This window comes from Urtica dioica, chromosome 2 (genome assembly GCF_054948205.1).
Source record: "Urtica dioica subsp. dioica isolate 48M chromosome 2, U.dioica_male_clone48M_v1_H2, whole genome shotgun sequence".
Classification (NCBI taxonomy): Eukaryota; Viridiplantae; Streptophyta; class Magnoliopsida; order Rosales; family Urticaceae; genus Urtica; species Urtica dioica.
In genome coordinates this window covers 1300465-1321317 of record NC_142757.1, presented here as the reverse complement: position 1 = coordinate 1321317, position 20853 = coordinate 1300465, and the positions used below count along the sequence as shown (strand labels likewise).

Genomic DNA, 20853 nt, shown 5'->3' with positions numbered 1-20853 from the left:
ACCGAAATCGACGGATAACACTAGTTTCTTTTAAGATTTTATCGAAAGTTTTATTTTATTAATAAAACAACTCACTGAGCCGAAGTAAATTTTTTTAATTGAGGATGACATGTTATTGAGGTACTGACTCGATTATCCTTAAATTTCTTTGGAAAGAAAAAAAAAAAAAAAAGAAAAGGAAATGAAAACCCCTCTAATCTCCTTTCCTCTTGTACATTTTGATTTTGGCCTTTGAGTCTCGCGAAATTCCATTTTCCAACCGAAACTGCCAACGCGCTATTTACACCATCGAAACGCCGTCGTTTATGTCTTCCTCATTTTCTTTATGCCAGCTTTGATTTTTCACTCTCTGTCTCGTTCATCCTTTTAGCTCTCCCTGTGATTGGGAGAAGAAGTAAAAAGCGTTTGTTTGATCGAGAGAGCGGAAATGCAGGTTTTGTACTTGGTTTTGTTCGGAGGGTTGGCTATAGTGGTCGGAGCTCTGGAGCTGAGCAAGTCCGGCAAGGACCGGATAGCCACCTCTCCGGCTTTTAATGCCTTCAAGAACAACTATCTTCTCGTTTACTCTATCATGATGGGTAACCATTGCAATCAATTTTCAAATCTTTTCTTGTTTTTATATCTTTAGGGTTTCTACGATAATTTGTTTCAAGATTTACCAGAAGTACGAGGTTTTTTTTTTTTTTTTTTTTTTTTTTTCTGTTGTTTCTTTAGTAGGCAGATCCGCTGTTTCTCTTCGTAAATTAGGATCTAACTAAGCGTTCGGTCGCCACTATGAGTAATGTCTAAGTTTTAGCCAAGTGAAAAGGGATAGGAATTGGTTGTCCGGTCATGGATTTTTCAAGCTCATCTTGATCGGGTGCTTTTTATATTTATTTTCGATCATAACTGCTATTTGTACAGGTATTATGAAGTTAATTAATTTATCATTAAAACGTGGGTCTCTGCTACCAAACGAATTTTAACGCAGAGACGGAATTTAATGTCTAGCTTAAGTAGGGTTTGACGATGAATTTAAGTTTGACCGTTGGGGTGAAATACAGCGGGGGATTGGTTGCAAGGTCCGTATGTGTACTATCTTTACAGCCAATACGGATTCGGAAAGGGGGAAATTGGGCAGCTCTTTATTGCTGGCTTCGGCTCATCAATGATCTTTGGGACCCTTGTTGGCTCTCTCGCTGACAAACAGTAAGCCCTTCACCTTCTCTCCATTTATAACTACTAAATTAATGTCTAATTGTCTGTTTGTTTGTTTGTTGTTGTCTAATTATTCAGGGGCCGCAAGAGGGCTTGCATTACCTACTGCATTGCTTATATATTGAGCTGTGTCACCAAACATTCCTCCGATTACAAAGTGCTGATGTTGGGGCGTGTCTTGGGAGGCATCGCCACTTCTTTGCTCTGCTCTGCCTTCGAGTCTTGGCTTGTCGCTGAGCACAACAAGGTATGTCTGCTCTGTGTATGTATATATACACATATATATATATATATGTGTGTGTATATGTATATATATCGATCTGCTTGTGGAATTCCTCCCTAACCTGTCATTCCCTTGTAAAAACACTGTAGAGGAACTTTGATCAGAAGTGGCAGTCGGTAATATTCTCCAGGGCGATTCTAATCGGCAACGGTCTGGTTGCTATTATATCTGGTTTGTTTGGAAATCTTCTGGTACATACTCTGGAATTCGGCCCTGTTGCTCCATTTGACGCAGCTGGGTGCTTTCTTGCAATTGGCATGGCCATTATAGTCGCAACTTGGACGGAAAATTACGGCGACCCGTCCGAGAACAAGAGCCTGATTTCCCAGTTCAAAGGCGCGATCACAATCATTGCCTCTGGTACTCTCTGCTCTCCTTGTTTGTTACAACTTGCTCTCTCTTGATTTAGGCTGAGAAAATAAAAAACAAAATCCTCGAATCAGATGAGAAAATCGCGTTGCTGGGAGCCATACAGTCCCTGTTTGAAGGTTCAATGTACATCGTGGTGTTTCTGTGGACTCCGGCGCTGAGTCCAAACGACGAGGCCATTCCGCACGGTTTCATATTTGCGACATTTATGGTTGCCTCGATGCTCGGGACCTCCATTGCGTCTCGGTTAATGGCTCGTCCCTCCCTCAAAGTCGAGTCTTACATGGAGATTGTGTTTGTAGCCTCCGCTGCGTCCCTCGTGCTTCCAATCGTCACAAATGTATCGTGACGTCAATTCTTCTCATGCATATATATATATATATATATATGTTTTGTTTCACACCGTCAACGTGTTGACCGACCATTCACAACAAATCTTTCAGTTTATGGTTGTACCGTCCAATGTAAAAGGAGAGGGTCTCCCACTCTCTGGGTGGATTCAGCTGATTGGGTTCTGCGTATTCGAAGCATGTGTGGGCGCTTTCTGGCCTTCTATTATGAAAATGAGGTCCCAGTACATTCCGGAAGAAGCGAGAAGCACGATCATGAACTTCTTTCGCATTCCTCTCAACATCTTTGTGTGCATTGTGCTCTACAATGTGAGTATTTCTCTCGTCACAAACCTGTCCCTGAAAACACCTCTTTAGGCTTTGACACGGTTGAATTGAATGTTGAAGGTGGATGCTGTTCCCATCACCATCATGCTCGGCATGTGCTCCGTTTTCCTCGCCATAGCATCTGTGTTGCAGAGGCGCTTAATGGTGATCGGAGACGCTCACAGATCAAGTATAAGTTGCATACTTTTACATAACAAAACTCGTTTGACTCACTTGTCTCACCATCTTACTCTCTAACAGAAACAGAAGACTGGAAACTAACCGAGAAGCTCAAAGAACAAGAAGCGCTATTGAACCCCTGAGAAGAAAGACTTCTCTACGAATTCCATTTTTGGCGGACAAAATAGAAGAGGAGCGATGAATGAAGGCTATTTGGGGCCAATCAATCAACTGCTACCTTGACTATCACATCTTAACAAAGTCATAAAAAGAAAAAGAAAAAGAAAAAAAGAAAAGATACAAGGGTCATTGTAATTAGAAAGCTGTCATTGCATGTCACAAGACTGCATTTTTGTTTTGTTTTTATGTGTCACACACACCTCATCTATCTTTTCAAACCCCATTAATTACCTAATTATATTTTCAAGTACATATAGAAAGCTCACCTATCGTTTCAAATCCATTATTTACCTTTTTTTTTTTTTTTTTTTTTTTTTTTTTTTTTTTTTTTTTTTTTTTAAATCTCCAGAACTGTATCAGATGAGGCAAATGCCCCTTTTAATTTCTTTTTACGAAAAATTGCGTTTCTGGTGTATATTGTCAGTTTTTGAGTCGTGCTTTATAATAGTTGGTAGCCAAGAAATGGCATCAATGGAACTGAAAAATGTTGTATAAAAGAATATATCCATTTAGCTTTAGCTCCAATTTTCATTTCCCTATTTGGAATACAGTCGTGTTGAAGTAGCATGAAAATCTTGAAGAGAAAGCTCCCGTGTTTGAGGGAAGACTAGTCGAGTTCGATTCAGCAGTATTTCACTCTTTAAAAGCCATATAACCGAAATCTATGTGAAAAGAAGAAAACACGTCCACTTGGGAGTTCGTATTGCTAGGAATTTGTTTTTTTTTATCATTAGCTTTCATCTCAGCTGTGCATTCAGATTTACTATTCGAGCACTGAATGAAATATGTAGCGAGGAATAATATGCGCGTTGAGCTCAAACTCAGAGCATGTTGTCTTAGGCCTCAAAGTCCTAGAATCAAAACGGAATGCAATCGTTCTCAAGTATACTGGAGATCAGAAAATACAACAGGCCACAGTACCTCTGTCAAGTTAGATCTACAAGCAAACACAGAACAGAAATAATGTCAACAAACACGCAAAAGTGGGAGATGAAAATGGGTAGCACGTGAGAAGCCACGTGATAAGAGAATCTTCACATGGCATGTTTGATACTCTCTTCTCCCAGATCTACCACCGACACTTGCCACTCGAATGGAAGGGCATTCGGATAAACGACAGCTCCTATAAGAATAATGTTCAGTTGCAAATTGAGAGAGAGAAACAGAGAGAGAGTGGGTATGGGGAGATCTGAGGTGGTGTTGGCTTTTCTGGTGTTGATGACACCATCAATACAAGTGCTGTGTTACGAATACAAAGTGGGAGATCTGGACGCTTGGGGCCTTCCCACTTCATCCAATCCTCAACTCTATGCCAAATGGTCTCAACACAACACTCTGAATATTGGAGATTCTCTCTGTTAGTCGCTCATTCCTTATTCTTCTTCTTCTCCGCATGGTTACGATTATTATTATATAAAGTAATGGATGTTTGGTGTTGATGATTCAGTGTTCTTGTACCCGCCTACCCAGGATTCGGTGCTACAAGTGAGTGCACAGTCATACGGCACTTGTAACCTCAAAGATCCAATGTTGCACATGAACAACGGCAATTCAGTGTTCAGCATCACTTCAGAGGGAGAATTGTTCTTCGTGAGTGGACAAAGTGGTCATTGTGAGAAGCAGCAAAAACTTCATCTTCTGGTCGGGAATGTCACCTCAACCGCTTCCTCTCCAACTGAATCTGCATCGGCACCGTCTTATCCCACTGTTTTTGGGACCATCCCGGCACCACCTTCTTCTTCACCGAGCTTCGATTTTCAGCCGCTCTTCTTCGCTGGATTACTCCTATGCACTGTTGTGCACTTCTAAGAAGTGACCACGTGAAAACAATCTTCAATTTTTTTTTAATGACCGTTAAGGATTCAGATAGATATATATATATATATATATATATATATATATATATATATATATAGCTTATTTTTGGATTGTTGAAAAACAAGTGCTTTTTTTTGTCATATCATATGTTATATCAAATACATGGTGTATGGTGTTGACGAACAAAATTAGTACGACAAATGTCTCACAAAGAGCACTTGGTTTCGAGAATGCAGTCTCAAGAACTTCGAATGTCTAGATAAGATTAACTCTAAATATAGATAAATCTAGTAAAACAGAAAATAAACAAGAGTGCTGAACGATACATGAAGTTTGTGGTGAGTACTGGTGTGCATAAAAACTATGCCTCCTTCTCCTCAGCGGATTCCTCCTCTATTTATAGGGGTGTTTGGGTCGAGTGCATGGGTTGATCAGTCCCACGTTCTTGACGGTTTATCGATTAATCGCTCTCACGACGTGCTTAATGGGTGGTTACTCCTCTTTTGTTCGGCATATAACCGTTGCGGTGTGCATTTTACTTTAGTTTTAATATATTTATACGTGCTTGCTTTGTTTTGACTAGTCTTTGACGTGCCAGCTTCTCTTCTCTTCAAAGTTCTGCTCGGTAGGGTTCGTTCTTGCCTTATGAACGGATCGTTCCTTAACCTTTATGAGCTCTAGGGACCCAAGCTCGGTGTTGGATTCCTCTTGTTCTCGGTGCTTTCGACCTCATGCTTGGACTTACACAATTTATATAGTAACAATAACCTTCCAATTTGTTATTATTTTAGTAAAAATGGTGAGGAACTACATGGTATGATCTTCAATTCAATTATACCTCATACACGTTTACTATTTTTTTTCCTGGTATGTTTCAAGTATGGCTAGTTCGGACCTCTTGAGGTCGAGCGAACGACATGGCGTCGTTTCATTTATTTTTTTGCTTTTGAATCGTTGCGACTTTTCGTCTTTATCGTTGGAGATACGAGGCTTCTTGGGAACGCTTCATCCTGACCGTCTATCCGGGTATGTATAGCTGTTTTTCGGATTTGAAATCATTTCTCGTTTTTCCAGCGTTTTCAGCTCATGTTTCGTTTTCTGGACTTGTCGGTCGCGTTTTTTGATGAATCTTCAACCTTGCAATCTTGTTCGTCTTGCATTTGGCCTTTATAAGTTTTTATCCCTTGTGGTTGATTATTATGTCCATCGAATTTTAATTTTTTTTTTTTTTGCTTGGTTTGCCTTAAGAAATTTGTGTGGATCAAATATTTCGATTTTGATTCTCAGATCCCATATGTTTTCCAATTCTTAGGCGTCGTAGCTTTGATTGGTATTTGTTATGAAATAGTGGGTTTTCACGTCCAGACCTAAAATTTGACCCTTGAGTAGTTCGGAGTGTTGTCAATGGTGCCCACAAGAAGAGTTGTAGTCTTTATTTTGTACATTTGATGTAATAAAGTCTCATGAAGACTCTTGCTTGTAATTGCCTATCTATTCATTAATAAAGTTGAAACGTTCATTCATTATTTCTTTGTTTGAAGCTTTATGATAAAACCTTAGTCTTTTAGTCCATAAACAAACTTAACAACTTACGAAGAGACACATGTAGATTTGCATGAACAAACTCTTCGTAGTTTGCTTAAAACGATATATTCGCAATCTTAGGGTCAAAAGGACTATTGACCTCAGTATGATTGTTAGAAGAATCTATGATGTCTGGTTATGAGGCATTGAGAGTTGGGGACTCTATAGTTCTTCTAGGTATCTTCCGAAGGTACTGAATTGACCAGTGCACTTCTAGAGACAATATAAGAACAAACCATTTAACCTATTATGTCTCGAAGTCACTATGTATGAATTGCATCATGCTTACCTTAATCCTGAAATGAGACATGCCATTTCACACCTTAGTATTCTCATTTGAGAAAGTCAAAGTTCGGACTCACTATGTGATTCCGAACAAGGCCTATTGGTGAAGTACTAAGTTGTGAGTCTGTCATGAGTAACTTTGTGAAGTTCTCATAGATATGGAATTCATGTACAAGATTGCTGAAATGCAATGTATGTCACCTCATGCTTTGTTCCTTGGAGTGTGAATAAATGAACTGGCCAGTGTCCAAATTGAGTCCTGACTCTTTTGGATGAAACAATGTGACTTGTTAGCTCCTCGTCAATACATTGTTTCTAACTTATTCACAAGCGACAAAGGAGTTGAGGAAATAACAGCTAGAAGGGTAAAATGGTAATTTAGTAAATCCCGACTAGCTGATGACATTCATGAAGGGTAAACATAGATAATATTCAGTGGATCCGCTCATCATAATTAGGTCGAATTCTTGAGTAGAAAATAAATTCATTTGAACCGAGAGATTTTCAGTGTCAGCTCTTTAGTGGAGTCAGTTGGCATTAAGCTAAACTTGGAAAAGGTTTGTGAACTTTTGAGTCCAAGTGTTTAGCTCAAGCTTTGTTCATTTGGGTCTATGAGGTCACTGTCACGAATCACATCGATAGGAATAGTTAAACTGGAAGCTAAGTCAAAACAAGAACGAAAATAGTCAAAAGGGTATTTTTGTCTTTTGAGACATATGATGAAATGAATGTCAATAAATTTTTTGACAAGTTCATTTGATGATTTAATGTCACTCGGCCATAACTTGATTATTGGGCCTTGTGAATTAATTTCATTTCATAAGAATTTTATTGAAAATTCTTAATGGGCTTTTCTCATGTTGTCATGAACAAATGAAGAAGCTTCTAGAAGCTCCTTCTAGATGAGAGATGGGCGCCCAAAATACCCAAGAGAAAGAGAATATTTTGTGCATAAATGTATCAAGATACTTGCCAAAAGAAAAAGAGGAAACAAATTTGCATATGGATGCACATGGGAATCGGCCAAGCAAGGAATGGAACAAAAAAGGAAACAAATCCAAGGGCTTCTAGAAGCCTATTTGGCCGAGTGACTCTAAGGGAAGGAGAGCAATATTTGCTCATGAATATGTGATATACAATGAAAGAGGAAACTACCTTATTGAAGGTAAAACCTCCCCTATAAATAGAGGCCTCGTTCCCTTCATTCCATTCATTCAACATAAGTTAGAGATTGAGAGACTCTCTCTCTAGACATTGTTGGCCGAAAATCCTCTCTCTCTCTCTCTCTCTAGTTTATTTTCGATTTTTTCTTGTCTTGGCACCTAGGTCCTCACTCGACCTAGTGTTTAGCTCTGCGACTTCGAGACTCGTTCTTAAGTCGTAGTGTTTAAAAGTGCCCACTCACTGATTCCTTCTTTTCGAGTGATTTAGTGATAGAAACTTTCGTGGTTGCTCGAGGTGCCGAGGAAAGAAAGAGAGACGTGCTGCAAGGGGAGACGAGCGTTGCGAACTTTCCAAAAGATTCTTCAAAGTTCAAGCTTCAAGAAAGGTTAGTAAACTCTTAGCTCATATTGATTTTTAATTACATGAACTTGCTTCTTTGTCTAGGTTAGTAAAAACTGTTTTTACTTGAAAAGAAATTTTTTAAAATTCCGCCGCTTCCCGAAGCGTTTAATCTTTTTCTTAAACCCTAGATCAATTCCAACAAATGGTATCAGAGCTATGGTCAAAGATTAGCATGTACATGTTTTTAAAATTATGAGCTTGAAAATCGTTTTCGAAAGGTTACTAATTTTGTGACAAGTTAGAATTGTTATCTTAGATTTTTAATTTATTGCTCATGTCTTTAAATTAAAAAGCATGTTGATTTTCTATGAGTTTGGGATGTTTTTAAAACACATTAGAATCAGTTCTAAATTTTTTTTTTTTATATTGAAAAACGTGTTTTAAATGTTTGAGAAATTTCAAGTAAAATTTTGTGACTAGTTATATTGTCTTGCTAGTTTCGTTTATTTACTTGAATCGTTTTATGCATGTTGTTATTTCTTTTATTCTATGTTATTACCCTGCTAATAAAACACAAATAAAAGCTTTAAACAACATCTTAAAACGTTCCGTTACACTTGATTCTTTTTCGCACCTAAATAGGACCAAGTTTTAATTTATTTCTTTTTCTTCGAGCTGGAGTAAACTCGCATTAAAAGTGGCATAACTCTCTGCTCAGAAATCGAAATTTAATTATTCTTAAATCAAATTAAATCTCTGTCTGTCCTCTGTCCAATGCCACCGGTTTCGGCTCAAAAGGACATCGGAGCCGCCAGATATGGCGATTTTACTCCGAGGTACGCGGCTGTCTGAAACTCCAGTTTTTTAGAAATCCGGATTTTCAAACCCCACTACCATAAGTTATAGAACTCTAATGAGAAAATTTTCTTGAGCAAAAATGTTTTTCATATGATTATAAACATGATGTGTAAGATTAAAATGTTTTGATTTTTGAAAGTTTAATTGAAATTGAATTTTTACAAAACTAGTTTGAATTTTGAAAAACCGTTTTCACTTTCAAACTTGAAAATATTTTGTCATCCAAATCAAATAAATTTTCAAAATGTTTTCAAAACTATATCTATATCACATATGTTCAAAATCTATATGCTCTTGAAAATTTGAGTGGGAGGTCTCTTTGTAGACAAGCCGAAAAATAAAAAGATGTGTAATCTCAAACTTTCAAGTGTTCGAGTGAGTTGAAGTTCACACTTCCCTCACGCACTTTCCCGAAATAGAAAATAGGAAAAGATCGAGTATGTACCTTGTGCCTTTATGCACTAATACTACTCTGAACATGTCGATCTAGGATTCTCTTCTAGTTGTCCGCTCTGTCGCTCTCTAACTAGGAAATTTGTTTCCGAACCTATAAGAGTCGATGAACCAACTCCAAAAACTAAGTGGGAGGGTTATATTCGTTGTTTGTAACCCACGATCCCCAACACTAATGAAAGATGCAATAACGTGGGACTAAGAGCCGCTCTTGCGACCCTCACTTAAATGTGAGTACTCCAAGGCGTTATTGCTTCGATCATTGCTCAATGAGCTACGTCCGAGAGTGATGCAATGATGACAAGGCCTCCCCTTGGGGGATTGTTTTTCAAAGCTGATCTTTTGGACTAAGTGGTTGGTTACACACTTAGGCTAAATCCCTAGTAATCCTCCCTTGAGGCTCTGCGAAAGGATATGAGTGATCAAACCAATTTACAAGGTGGCTAGTCAAAGCTGATGTATTGACATCTTGGCTAAGCATTAATGATGTGTCATTTACTTATAAAAGGAGATTTTTTGCGGCCTTCTCTTGAGGGAGTAAATTATCGTTTGGTTTATAACACCTTTGGATTTTATAAAAGTCTTAATAAAACTTAAATCCTAAACCAAAGACTAATCATAAACTTGTTTCAACTTATATAGGCAATATGTCTCTCAACCATCTCTCTATCTTTCTTTCCTCGATCAAACTCGAAAACGAAAACTACGTAGATTCGAAACGTAACCTCGACATAATACCTACCGTTAACAAGCACAAATGGGTACTCACCACCCCGTGTCCTCCTCTGACGAATGATGATTCAACTCAAGAGGACAATGACGCCTTAGCGGCCTGGCTTCGATCCGATGAGATTGTGAGGTGCTATATCTTGGCATCTATGAACAATATGCTGAAAGAGCAACATCGTGACATCGAGACTGCCGCTGACATGCTCTACAAATCTCCTTGAGATGTTTGGAGGGCAAAGGCGTCAAACAAGGCTACAAGCAGTCCGACAGTTTATGAACTATCATATGCAGGCTAGGACTCCTGTTGGAGACTTCATGATACTGATAATTAGTTTTCTGAATAAAATGGAAATCCTAGGATCTGAGATTGATGGGAAGAATATCATAGATATGATCTTAGAAACTCTCCCCGCATCTCTTGATACCTCCAAGATGAACTACTCCATAAACAAGCTAGAGTACACTGTTACCAAGCTTATGAAGGAACTTCACACTGCTGTAGGTCTCACTAAGAGAAAGAGGAATCAAGGAGAGGCACATGCTATTGAGCAAAAAGCCTCCGCCTCTGGAACTAAGAAGAGACCTCACAAAGCCGATAAAAAGAATTGTCCTGCCTATCTCAAAGCAAAGGAACATAGTATTGTACTAGTTACCGAAGCATGCTTAGTAGCTGATAATGTATCAACGTGGATTCTTGACTCCGCTGCTACTAACCATATTTGTTGTTCCTTGAATGGTTTCAAGAAAACCAAAAGCTTAGAGGAAGGCGAGTTCTGTTGGGGTGATGGGAGCCTGGTGTCCGCGAAGGCTGTGGGATCCGTGACGCTGTCTTTTGAAGACCGCACTTTAAACTTGAATAATGTCTATTTTGTTCCTACCTTTGGGAAGAACTTAATATCCGTTGCTCGTCTTCGTGAGCAAGATTATTGTTTAAAGTTCATTAAGAATGGAATTCGTATTTCGTTTCCTGATAATTCTTTTGTCACTGATGCATGTATGAAGAATGCTCTTTTTTACATCTATCCGACTCAACCTTCTCTTTTAGACACCGAAATAGATAATGATCTAATTAGGGAGCCAAAGAGGATCAAACTTTCTGAATCCTCCAATCTAACAAAATCAACACACCTATGGCACTTAAGACTTGGTCATATCAGTCTAGATAGGATTAAGAGACTTGTGAGGGATGGTCCACTCCAAGCCTCTGCAATAGGTTCACTACCTACTTGTGAATCCTGCATAGAAGGAAAAATGACTAAGCGACCTTTCTCCGATAAGGGTTGAAGAGCCACTGAGTTGCTGGAACTAATACATTCTGATGTATGTGGTCCGCTCAACCAACAGGCACGTGGAGGATACGAATACTTCGTTACCTTCACTGATGATTACTCAAGATATGGGTTTGTCTATTTGCTTAAACACAAATCCGAGACCTTTAACGTATTTAAGGTCTTTAGGGCTTTAGTGGAAAAGCAAACTGGCAAAGTGATCAAAACCCTTCAATCTGATCGAGGTGGTGAGTAAATGTCTGGAGAGTTCGATGACTTTCTTAAAGAAGAAGGTATCGTTTCTCAGCTTACCGCACCTGGCACACCTCAACAAAACGGAGTGTCAGAGAGAAGAAACCGAACTCTTATGGATATGGTTAGATCAATGATGAGTTACTCATCACTCCCGCTTTCCTTTTGGGGATATGCCCTCGAAACAGCCGCTTACATTCTGAACCAAGTTCCGTCAAAAACGGTTCCTGGTACTCCTTATGAACGATGGACTGGCCGTAAAGTGATTCTTGGCCGCATCCGAATTTGGGGTTGCCCTGCACACGTGCTGAGGCAAAAGACTAGCAAGTTGGCTAGTAGGTCAGAATTGTGCCTGTTTGTGGGATATCCAAAGGAAACCAAAGGTTTTACTTTCTATAGTCCCGAGGACGATAAGACTTTCGTTAGCACGAATGCTCGTTTCCTCGAGGTGGACTTTATGAAGGATGCGAAACCTAGAAGCAAAATTGTGCTTGAAGAAAAGTTGGGTGAGGAAGCTTCTACCTCATCTGTAAGAATTATTCTTACCCCAACTAAAACACAACCTAACTCATCAGAATCTCATCAAGTAGTACTTAGACGTAGTGGGAGGGCTACTCAAAAGCCTGACAGGTACATGTCTTATGGAGACTCTCTTGTAGCCGTCTCCGACATGGATGACCCTGTTTCCTATAGCCAAGCGATGGCTTGTTCTGAATCAAACCTTTGGCTTGACGCCATGAAAGTTGAAATGCACTCGATGTATGTCAACAAAGTCTGGAAACTTGTAGACCTTCCTGAAGGGATTAAACCCGTAGGGTGTAAGTGGATATACAAGAAGAAAAGGGGTCCTGATGGGAACGTCGAGACGTTCAAAGCACGACTTGTGGCGAAGGGTTATACCCAACAAGAAGGGATTGACTATGAAGAAACCTTCTCGCCAGTCGCGATGCTTAAATCCATCCGCATACTCCTATCCATAGCTGCAGCTCTCGACTATGAGATCTGGCAAATGGATGTCAAGACAGCCTTTCTGAATGGCAATCTTGACGAGCGCATTTACATGGCTCAACCAGACGGTTTCGTGGATAAAGGTCAAGAGACCAAGGTTTGTGAGTTGCTTAAATCCATTTATGGACTAAAGCAAGCATCTAGGTCATGGAATATTAGATTCGATGAAACTGTAAAGAGCTTCGGCTTTGAACAGTCAATAGATGAGCCTTGTGTTTACAAGTTAATACACGAAGGCAAAGTTGTGTTTCTGGTACTATATGTCGATGATATACTACTCATTGGTAATGACGTGGGTAAGTTATCTGAGGTTAAGGTCTGGCTGGCAAAGCAATTCGATATGAAGGATCTAGGAGAAGCCGCATACATTCTGTGAATCTAAATCTTTCGAGATAGGAAAAACCGGACCCTGTCGCTCTCTCAAGCATCTTATATTGATAAGGTGATGGATCGCTTCTCGATGCAAGACTGCAAGAGGGGTCAAACACCCTTTAGGCATGGAGTTTCACTCTCTAAGGACCAGTCTCCCAAGACTGCACAAGAGATTGAAGACATGAGGAAGATTCCTTACGCCTCTGCTGTAGGAAGCCTCATGTATGCTATGCTTTACACTAGACCTGACATCTGTTTCGCCGTTGGCGTAGTTAGTCGTTTCCAATCCAACCCTGGACCCGAGCACTGAATTGCTGTTAAGCATGTTCTTAAGTATCTTCGAAGAACTAGGAACTTGATGCTTACATACTCAGGTACTGACCTGACTATGACGGGATATACCGACTCCGATTTTCAAGCGGATAAGGATTCCAGGAAATCCACTTCGGGATCTGTGTTCATCCTTAATGGTGGAGCTGTTGTGTGGAGAAGTATTAAGCAATCTTGCATTGCTGACTCCACAATGGAAGCATAATATGTGGCTGCTTGTGAAGCATCCAAAGAGGCTGTATGGCTTAGAAAGTTCCTTAAGTATTTGGAAGTTGTTCCAAACGTCGACGAGCCCATGACCCTTTATTGTGATAATAGTGGGGCTGTCGCTAACTCAAAGGAACCTAGAAGCCATAAGCGCTCTAAGCATATTGAGAGGAAATACCATTTGATTCGAGAGATCGTGCAGCGCGGAGACGTGAAAGTGAAGAAGATCTCAACGGTGGACAACCTCGCAGATCCATTCACCAAGGCCCTAGCGAACAAGGTCTTCGACCAACATCGTGAGGGATTAGGCATGAAGGACTACACACACCTTCTTTGAGTCAAGTGGGAGTTTGTTGTCAATGGTGCCCACAAGAAGAGTTGTAGTCTTTATTTTGTACATTTGATGTAATAAAGTCTCATGAAGACTCTTGCTTGTAATTGCCTATCTATTCATTAATAAAGTTGAAACGTTCATTCATTATTTCTTTGTTTGAAGCTTTATGATAGTCTTTTAGTCCATAAACAAACTTAACAACTTACGAAGAGACACATGTAGATTTGCATGAACAAACTTTTCGTAGTTTGCTTAAAACGATATATTCGCAATCTTAGGGTCAAAAGGACTATTGACCTCAGTATGATTGTTAGAAGAATCTATGATGTCTGGTTATGAGGCATTGAGAGTTGGGGACTCTATAGTTCTTCTAGGTATCTTCCGAAGGTACTGAATTGACCAGTGCACTTCTAGAGACAATATAAGAACAAACCATTTAACCTCTTATGTCTCGAAGTCACTATGTATGAATTGCATCATGCTTACCTTAATCCTGAAATGAGACATGCCATTTCACACCTTAGTATTCTCATTTGAGAAAGTCAAAGTTCGGACTCACTATGTGATTCCGAACAAGGCCTATTGGTGAAGTACTAAGTTGTGAGTCTGTCATGAGTAACTTTGTGAAGTTCTCATAGATATGGAATTCATGTACAAGATTGCTGAAATGCAATGTATGTCACCTCATGCTTTGTTCCTTGGAGTGTGAATAAATGAACTGGCCAGTGTCCAAATTGAGTCCTGACTCTTTTGGATGAAACAATGTGACTTGTTAGCTCCTCGTCAATACATTGTTTCTAACTTATTCACAAGCGACAAAGGAGTTGAGGAAATAACAGCTAGAAGGGTAAAATGGTAATTTAGTAAATCCCGACTAGCTGATGACATTCATGAAGGGTAAACATAGATAATATTCAGTGGATCCGCTCATCATAATTAGGTCGAATTCTTGAGTAGAAAATAAATTCATTTGAACCGAGAGATTTTCAGTGTCAGCTCTTTAGTGGAGTCAGTTGGCATTAAGCTAAACTTGGAAAAGATTTGTGAACTTTTGAGTCCAAGTGTTTAGCTCAAGCTTTGTTCATTTGGGTCTATGAGGTCACTGTCACGAATCACATCGATAGGAATAGTTAAACTGGAAGCTAAGTCAAAACAAGAACGAAAATAGTCAAAAGGGTATTTTTGTCTTTTGAGACATATGATGAAATGAATGTCAATAAATTTTTTGACAAGTTCATTTGATGATTTAATGTCACTCGGCCATAACTTGATTATTGGGCCTTGTGAATTAATTTCATTTCATAAGAATTTTATTGAAAATTCTTAATGGGCTTTTCTCATGTTGTCATGAACAAATGAAGAAGCTTCTAGAAGCTCCTTCTAGATGAGAGATGGGCGCCCAAAATACCCAAGAGAAAGAGAATATTTTGTGCATAAATGTATCAAGATACTTGCCAAAAGAAAAAGAGGAAACAAATTTGCATATGGATGCACATGGGAATCGGCCAAGCAAGGAATGGAACAAAAAAGGAAACAAATCCAAGGGCTTCTAGAAGCCTATTTGGCCGAGTGACTCTAAGGGAAGGAGAGCAATATTTGCTCATGAATATGTGATATTCAATGAAAGAGGAAACTACCTTATTGAAGGTAAAACCTCTTCTATAAATAGAGGCCTCATTCCCTTCATTCCATTCATTCAACATAAGTTAGAGATTGAGAGACTCTCTCTCTAGACATTGGTGGCCGAAAATCCTCTCTCTCTCTCTAGTTTATTTTCGATTTTTTCTTGTCTTGGCACCTAGGTCCTCACTCGACCTAGTGTTTAGCTCTGCGACTTCGAGACTCGTTCTTAAGTCGTAGTGTTTAAAAGTGCCCACTCACTGATTCCTTCTTTTCGAGTGATTTAGTGATAGAAACTTTCGTGGTTGCTCGAGGTGCCGAGGAAAGAAAGAGAGACGTGCTGCGAGGGGAGACGAGCGTTGCGAACTTTCCAAAAGCTTCTTCAAAGTTCAAGCTTCAAGAAAGGTTAGTAAACTCTTAGCTCATATTGATTTTTACATGTACTTGCTTCTTTGTCTAGGTTAGTAAAAACTGTTTTTACTTGAAAAGAAATTTTTTGAATTCCGCCGCTTCCCGAAGCGTTTAATCTTTTTCTTAAACCCTAGATCAATTCCAACACGGAGGATGGATCCTGAGAAGACGTTATCCTCCCAATGAGGGGGTGATATTCCTTTTTTTGGGATTTTTAGTAGTATCACATTCCCGGAGTTGGTTGAGACCGACCTGATTTTGCGGTTGCCCTGTCTGAAGTATATCATCGGCCTCCAGTTCATCCCGAGCTCATGAATAAAGAGCTCCATAACAAGATTTTTTATCCTTCCTCGTTGTATTGCAAGGTAGACATGTCTACCGAGTCTAGTGCATCTGTCGTTATTGTGAGGTCCGGGAGTCCTCTGAGCAATGTGCTAAGGAACGAGACTATTCCGGCTACAGGGAAAGAACATGTTCAAGAAATACTTTTCTTCGGAACACTGTACACCATGTTAAAGGTGATTGGGGGACTGCTTGTGCATCCGCTGATTTCTCAATTCCTGATTGAACTTGGATGTTCTCCGACCTAGCTCGTGCCCAGTGTCTACAAGATCTTTTTCGGGATGACGGCTTTGTGGGTGAAGTTTTATGATACGCCTCTGAGATTGGAGGATTTTTCTCTTTTTATAGTCCGAAGTCGAGTCCCTATAAGCACAACTGGTACTATGATCGTGCTCATTAAAAGTTCGAGAAGATTGTAGAACGCCTTCCAAGTAGTCATAAAAACTGGAAGGATTATTTCTTTTGGTTTGAGGGGCTTATGGTTCTGACCAATGCCCAATTGCCTCCGAATTTTCCGAACTTGACGCGGCCCAGCGCTTTCTTTTGTCTTGAATTTTTTTTATTTTCGATACTTACTTATACTTAATATTTTTTTATTTCAACTCCTATGCCTCACTACGACGAGCAAGACATCCCATATCTATCTGAGATTCTTGATTCGTCTAAAGAAGAGCGTTGTACCTTTACATTGTCGGACCCTGACTTTCTTGACGACTATTAGCGCTACCCTTACTCAGCTGAGTGTTATACAATCGTGATTTTTCACTTATGCTTATTGATCTATTAGCATTGTCAGCCCTAACGTGATTTAAATGGAATTTTGTAGAGATGATGAAGAAGATATTTGCCCCCGCTGTGGTTTCGAGCAATCCTAAATGCCATCGTTCGTCTAAGTACTCGGCCCTGATTCTTACCAAAACAACGAAGACTTCCAAGCCTACTCGTGGAAATGAGGTTTCCGAGCCTTCCGGGGTCCGAGAGCATCTGATGCCGACCTTATTTTTTTTTAATGATCACATGTCCGCTTAGGACATTAAAGTGATTCATTCCAAGGCGTCTGTCAACCGCTTGGTAGCTGCTATTGAGACTTCGATTTCGGTAATACTTGTTTTTTTTTTTGTATTTCGCTTTCGCTTTATTATCGTCTGACCTGGTTTTTGCTTACAGAACCTAGCTAGGTTGGTGAGCTTGACTAGCATCGTTGGTGTCGAGATCAACTCGCTGAGGAGCAGGAACAATCGCTACCTCAAGGAGCGTGATGCTACTCAGGCCGAGGTGGGAAAGATTCGCTCGGATTTTGAGGCGAAGCATTAGGCCGACCCTCTATCTGCTTGGGCCTCTGCCGTGGAGAACGCAAAGCCTCCGAGGAGTATCGGAATATGCGCGACGATCTCTTCACAGTGGGAATTAATGAGGCAGTCAGACTCTTGGGGCCGAAGAATCCAAACTTGGATACTTCGAACCTTGATGATAAGTCTGATTCTGCCGGAGGCGCCAGAGAAGGAGCCTGGCGTGGCGGCGGAGTGAAGACTCAAGAAATTTTTATTTTTATTTTATTTTATTATTTTATTTTGAATTAAACAATAGGTCCGTGGTCGGACCATTTTTTGTAATAATTATTTTTTGTATCCCGCCAGGGTTTTGCACAATTGGTCCGTGGTCGGATCCTTATTTTGCTTCATCTAGCTGAGTTCGGTATTTGACTTTATAACTAACAAAAAGTTTTAAGTTTTTTATTTCATAAAACAACAAGATCCTTATTCTGATCGAGTTGAGTTCCGAAGTGTCATATTCTATAATTAGAAAAGTTCAAGATAATAACACTAGTACAAAAAAGACATTTGGGTGCGATTTTTTTCGCACCCAAAAGTCAATTTTCGCATCCAAAGATACCTTTGGGTGCGACTTTGGGTGCGACTTTTCCGCACCTGAAAGTCCGCACCTAAAGGCCTTGGGTGCGAAAAGTCGCACCCAAAAGTCATGACTTTCGGGTGCGACATTTAGGTGCGACTTGTCGCACCTAAAGTCGCACCTAAAATGTCATAAAAATCCATTGAAAAGGCGGGTAAAAGAGCATTGGGTGCGACTTTGTCGCACCCGATAGTCAAAAGTCGCACCCGATAGTCAGTTTTGGGGAAAAAAATAGTAGTTTAGACGTCGCTCTATTATAAAGTGACTTTAAATCTTTGAAAAATGTAATTGTTAATTGTGATTTAGTTGTCATCTGATTTGAAAGTGACTTTGATTCTTAATTTATTTATAAAATATAAAGCAATTAAATGACATTACTTGATTTAATTTAATGAAACCTGAAAGGCTGAATGAAACTTGTTATATTGAATTGCTTAATTGAAAAATAAAAATTATACCTAAATGGTCCATAATACACATAATACACAGAATAAAAAAATTGTTATAGCAAACTTCTGAAGAAGCTCCACTCTTTTGTCTCTATTGTCCCCTCTCTTGATCCTTTTTTTTTTTTTTTTACAAAAATTAAACAGTAAGATAATATTTGAATCAAATAATTTGACAATGTTTATGTATAGACCTGTGCCCGATCCCCGGGACACGAATGCCCTTCTTTTTCATGCTCTCGACAAACTCGTACGGTGAAAGCTTCTGCAAAACAAAGAAGCATAAAGCTTATTAGTTTTAAAAAAAAATGAAAAAAAAATGGTGGGTTTGAAGAGTTCATATTGTGGATTACGTTGTCGTAAGCGTTTTTGAAGTAGCGAGCAGCGTCGTCGACGGCACCGCTGAATCGCGGGCCGATAGTCAACAAACCTGGTCAGATAAATGAAATATAGACCCATTATTATCTTAGCTCTACTGTTATTCAACGAACAAACCATTTTGACAGAGCTGTTGACTTATTATTTACCCGACACGCGACATGAGCCCCGGAGACACAAGGACCGTGGTCGGCACAGAGCATAACGCAAATCTAACACCACCGATCACAAATGTATTAGTTCCTCCGATGAATCGAGCATAAAAATCGAAGCTTTATAGTGACAATTAATTACCTCGATGAACTGAGTACAGTAACGAGGAAGGCTGCGTTTGAACCACAATAGAGAGATAACGTCTCCCACGCCGAGACCCTGTTCGACAATGGAAGACATAGGGACGCCGGCATAACACGGTTCCTCGCCTGCAGCACTGAATGAGGCAAAGTTCTATTTCCAGTAAATAAATGAATAAACAAATTTTAAAACAATATATTAGCATGATATATACCAACCTCCAGTTGCATATTAGCAATATATTATTTCAGCATCTGATGCCAATGTTAAGATTAGAAATAAAAGGAGGGAATACACATCACACCCAAAAGCGTTTTAGCAATGTTGATTTCTGTTAGGATGTTGCATATAAGGCAAAAATCAGAAGCTATGTTAGTCTTTTTAGGAGAGAATTATTGGAGAAAGGCATCGAATCATTTCGGGAAATATTCTTGTGAAAGAATAGAGAAGAGCCACGGGTCTCTAACATTACCCGAACCCCATATATTCCTATCAATACTACCAACTGTTCATCTGTATATTCTGTTCTTACTTTTATCAAATGCTTTACTGTTTCATCAACCAAATCAGATCAAATTCATAACAATACGACAGTAGCATAACTATATCATCTCTCTCACAGCCCTAGAATTTGCTCCCGAGAATTACACACCAAGCAAGTTAATTATATTGAATCTATATCTGAACTATCTACACACGACTCACGTCGAATGAACTGGGATTGCTATTTCCTCTTGGCCGAAAAAGAGCTTCTGAAATCCCTCTGAGCCGGGGCTGATGATTCCGGCGACTGACGGCGTGTCCCTCCCTGCACACACAACACAAGTAACGTCACTATTACACATTTCCACCAAAAAGAATCGAACTTCATGCAAATAATCGATACTCGTCATAAAGCTTCTCGTACCGCAAAGGAAGTCAAAATCAAGCATTCGCTGGATCGGAAGCTGCTTGTAGTTGTAAAATAGATCTTGAGTCGTACGCGAGAACAGTTGTCCGGTCGTCATCGCGCCGAATCAAAGGCAATCCAATCTGAACACACACACACCGTTGAGCATTTTACAACACACTTGTATAAAATTCCACACCACCATATAAACATAACCCAATTTTTTCCTTTTTCAATTTTTTTTTTTGGTATAATCATTTCCTCTGGTTTTCATTTTCCCATGGCTGAGAGAGAAGAACAAGCCAAGCCTCTATCTCAAACTCAATTAAAATAAAAAAACCCCCAAATTCCTAAAACGAACCCTAGAATCCGAATTAAGAAGTGGGGAAGAAGATTTTATTTACCTTGCTTCCCGAAATCCAGTCTCCTCGGCGCCGTCTCCCTCTTTTCCCGGCGTCCTTGGCGTGCTCGCGGCGGCGCTCGCTCCTTCTCGGCCGCGCGCGCGAGGTGATGCTCGGTCTCGGTGGCTGCTGTCGGCCGACGTCTTCCTCCGCGAGCTCGAATCCGTCTCACTCTCTCGCTCTCTTCCTCTATCTCGCTCTCTCGCTCTCTCTTCCTCTCTCTCCTTCTCTCGGCTCTCTCTCTCTCTTTCTCTCGGTCTCTCTCTTTTCCTTTCTCTCTTCTTTCTTTTCT

General features: G+C 39.8%; 2 protein-coding genes and 2 long non-coding RNA genes across 5 annotated transcripts; 2 read left to right on the top strand and 2 right to left on the bottom strand.

The window, feature by feature from the left end:
* Nucleotides 1-217: 217 nt before the first annotated feature.
* On the top strand, nucleotides 218-3115 carry LOC149403991 (uncharacterized). 2 transcript variants are annotated; one of them, XM_089602754.1, is made up of 8 exons: nucleotides 218-578; nucleotides 1044-1188; nucleotides 1276-1444; nucleotides 1570-1840; nucleotides 1924-2189; nucleotides 2293-2508; nucleotides 2587-2670; nucleotides 2767-3115. In XM_089602754.1, the coding sequence occupies exons 1-8, from the start codon at nucleotides 428-430 to the stop codon at nucleotides 2785-2787; spliced, it is 1323 nt and encodes a 440-aa protein (XP_089458880.1). In that variant the 5' UTR covers nucleotides 218-427; the 3' UTR covers nucleotides 2788-3115. The 2 variants fall into 2 exon arrangements, with proteins under 2 accessions (XP_089458880.1, XP_089458871.1); XM_089602745.1 differs by having other exon boundaries at nucleotides 224-578; nucleotides 2587-2695.
* A 797-nt stretch (nucleotides 3116-3912) lies between these two features.
* On the top strand, nucleotides 3913-4914 carry LOC149403990 (early nodulin-like protein 8). Its single transcript, XM_089602767.1, has 2 exons — nucleotides 3913-4222; nucleotides 4313-4914. Exons 1-2 carry the CDS (start codon nucleotides 4000-4002, stop codon nucleotides 4672-4674), a joined length of 585 nt encoding a protein of 194 aa, XP_089458893.1. The 5' UTR covers nucleotides 3913-3999; the 3' UTR covers nucleotides 4675-4914.
* A 13640-nt stretch (nucleotides 4915-18554) lies between these two features.
* LOC149403989 (uncharacterized) lies at nucleotides 18555-19047 on the bottom strand. Its single transcript, XR_016295531.1, has 3 exons — nucleotides 18953-19047; nucleotides 18794-18864; nucleotides 18555-18714 (listed from the first exon to the last, which is right to left on the bottom strand). It is a non-coding gene; the product is annotated as an uncharacterized LOC149403989 (long non-coding RNA).
* Nucleotides 19048-19563: 516 nt separating this feature from the next.
* LOC149403988 (uncharacterized) lies at nucleotides 19564-20853 on the bottom strand. Its single transcript, XR_016295488.1, has 3 exons — nucleotides 20565-20853; nucleotides 20179-20303; nucleotides 19564-20079 (listed from the first exon to the last, which is right to left on the bottom strand). It is a non-coding gene; the product is annotated as an uncharacterized LOC149403988 (long non-coding RNA).

Coding starts and splice junctions, on each gene's coding strand:
- LOC149403991 (XM_089602745.1), top strand. CDS start 428: ATGCAGGTTTTGTACTTGGTTTTGTTCGGAGGGTTGGCTATAGTGGTC. Junction 1,189..1,275: donor GGCTCTCTCGCTGACAAACA/GTAAGCCCTTCA, acceptor CTAATTATTCAG/GGGCCGCAAGAGGGCTTGCA. Junction 2,696..2,766: donor CGGAGACGCTCACAGATCAA/GTATAAGTTGCA, acceptor ACTCTCTAACAG/AAACAGAAGACTGGAAACTA.
- LOC149403990 (XM_089602767.1), top strand. CDS start 4,000: ATGTTCAGTTGCAAATTGAGAGAGAGAAACAGAGAGAGAGTGGGTATG. Junction 4,223..4,312: donor GAATATTGGAGATTCTCTCT/GTTAGTCGCTCA, acceptor TTGATGATTCAG/TGTTCTTGTACCCGCCTACC.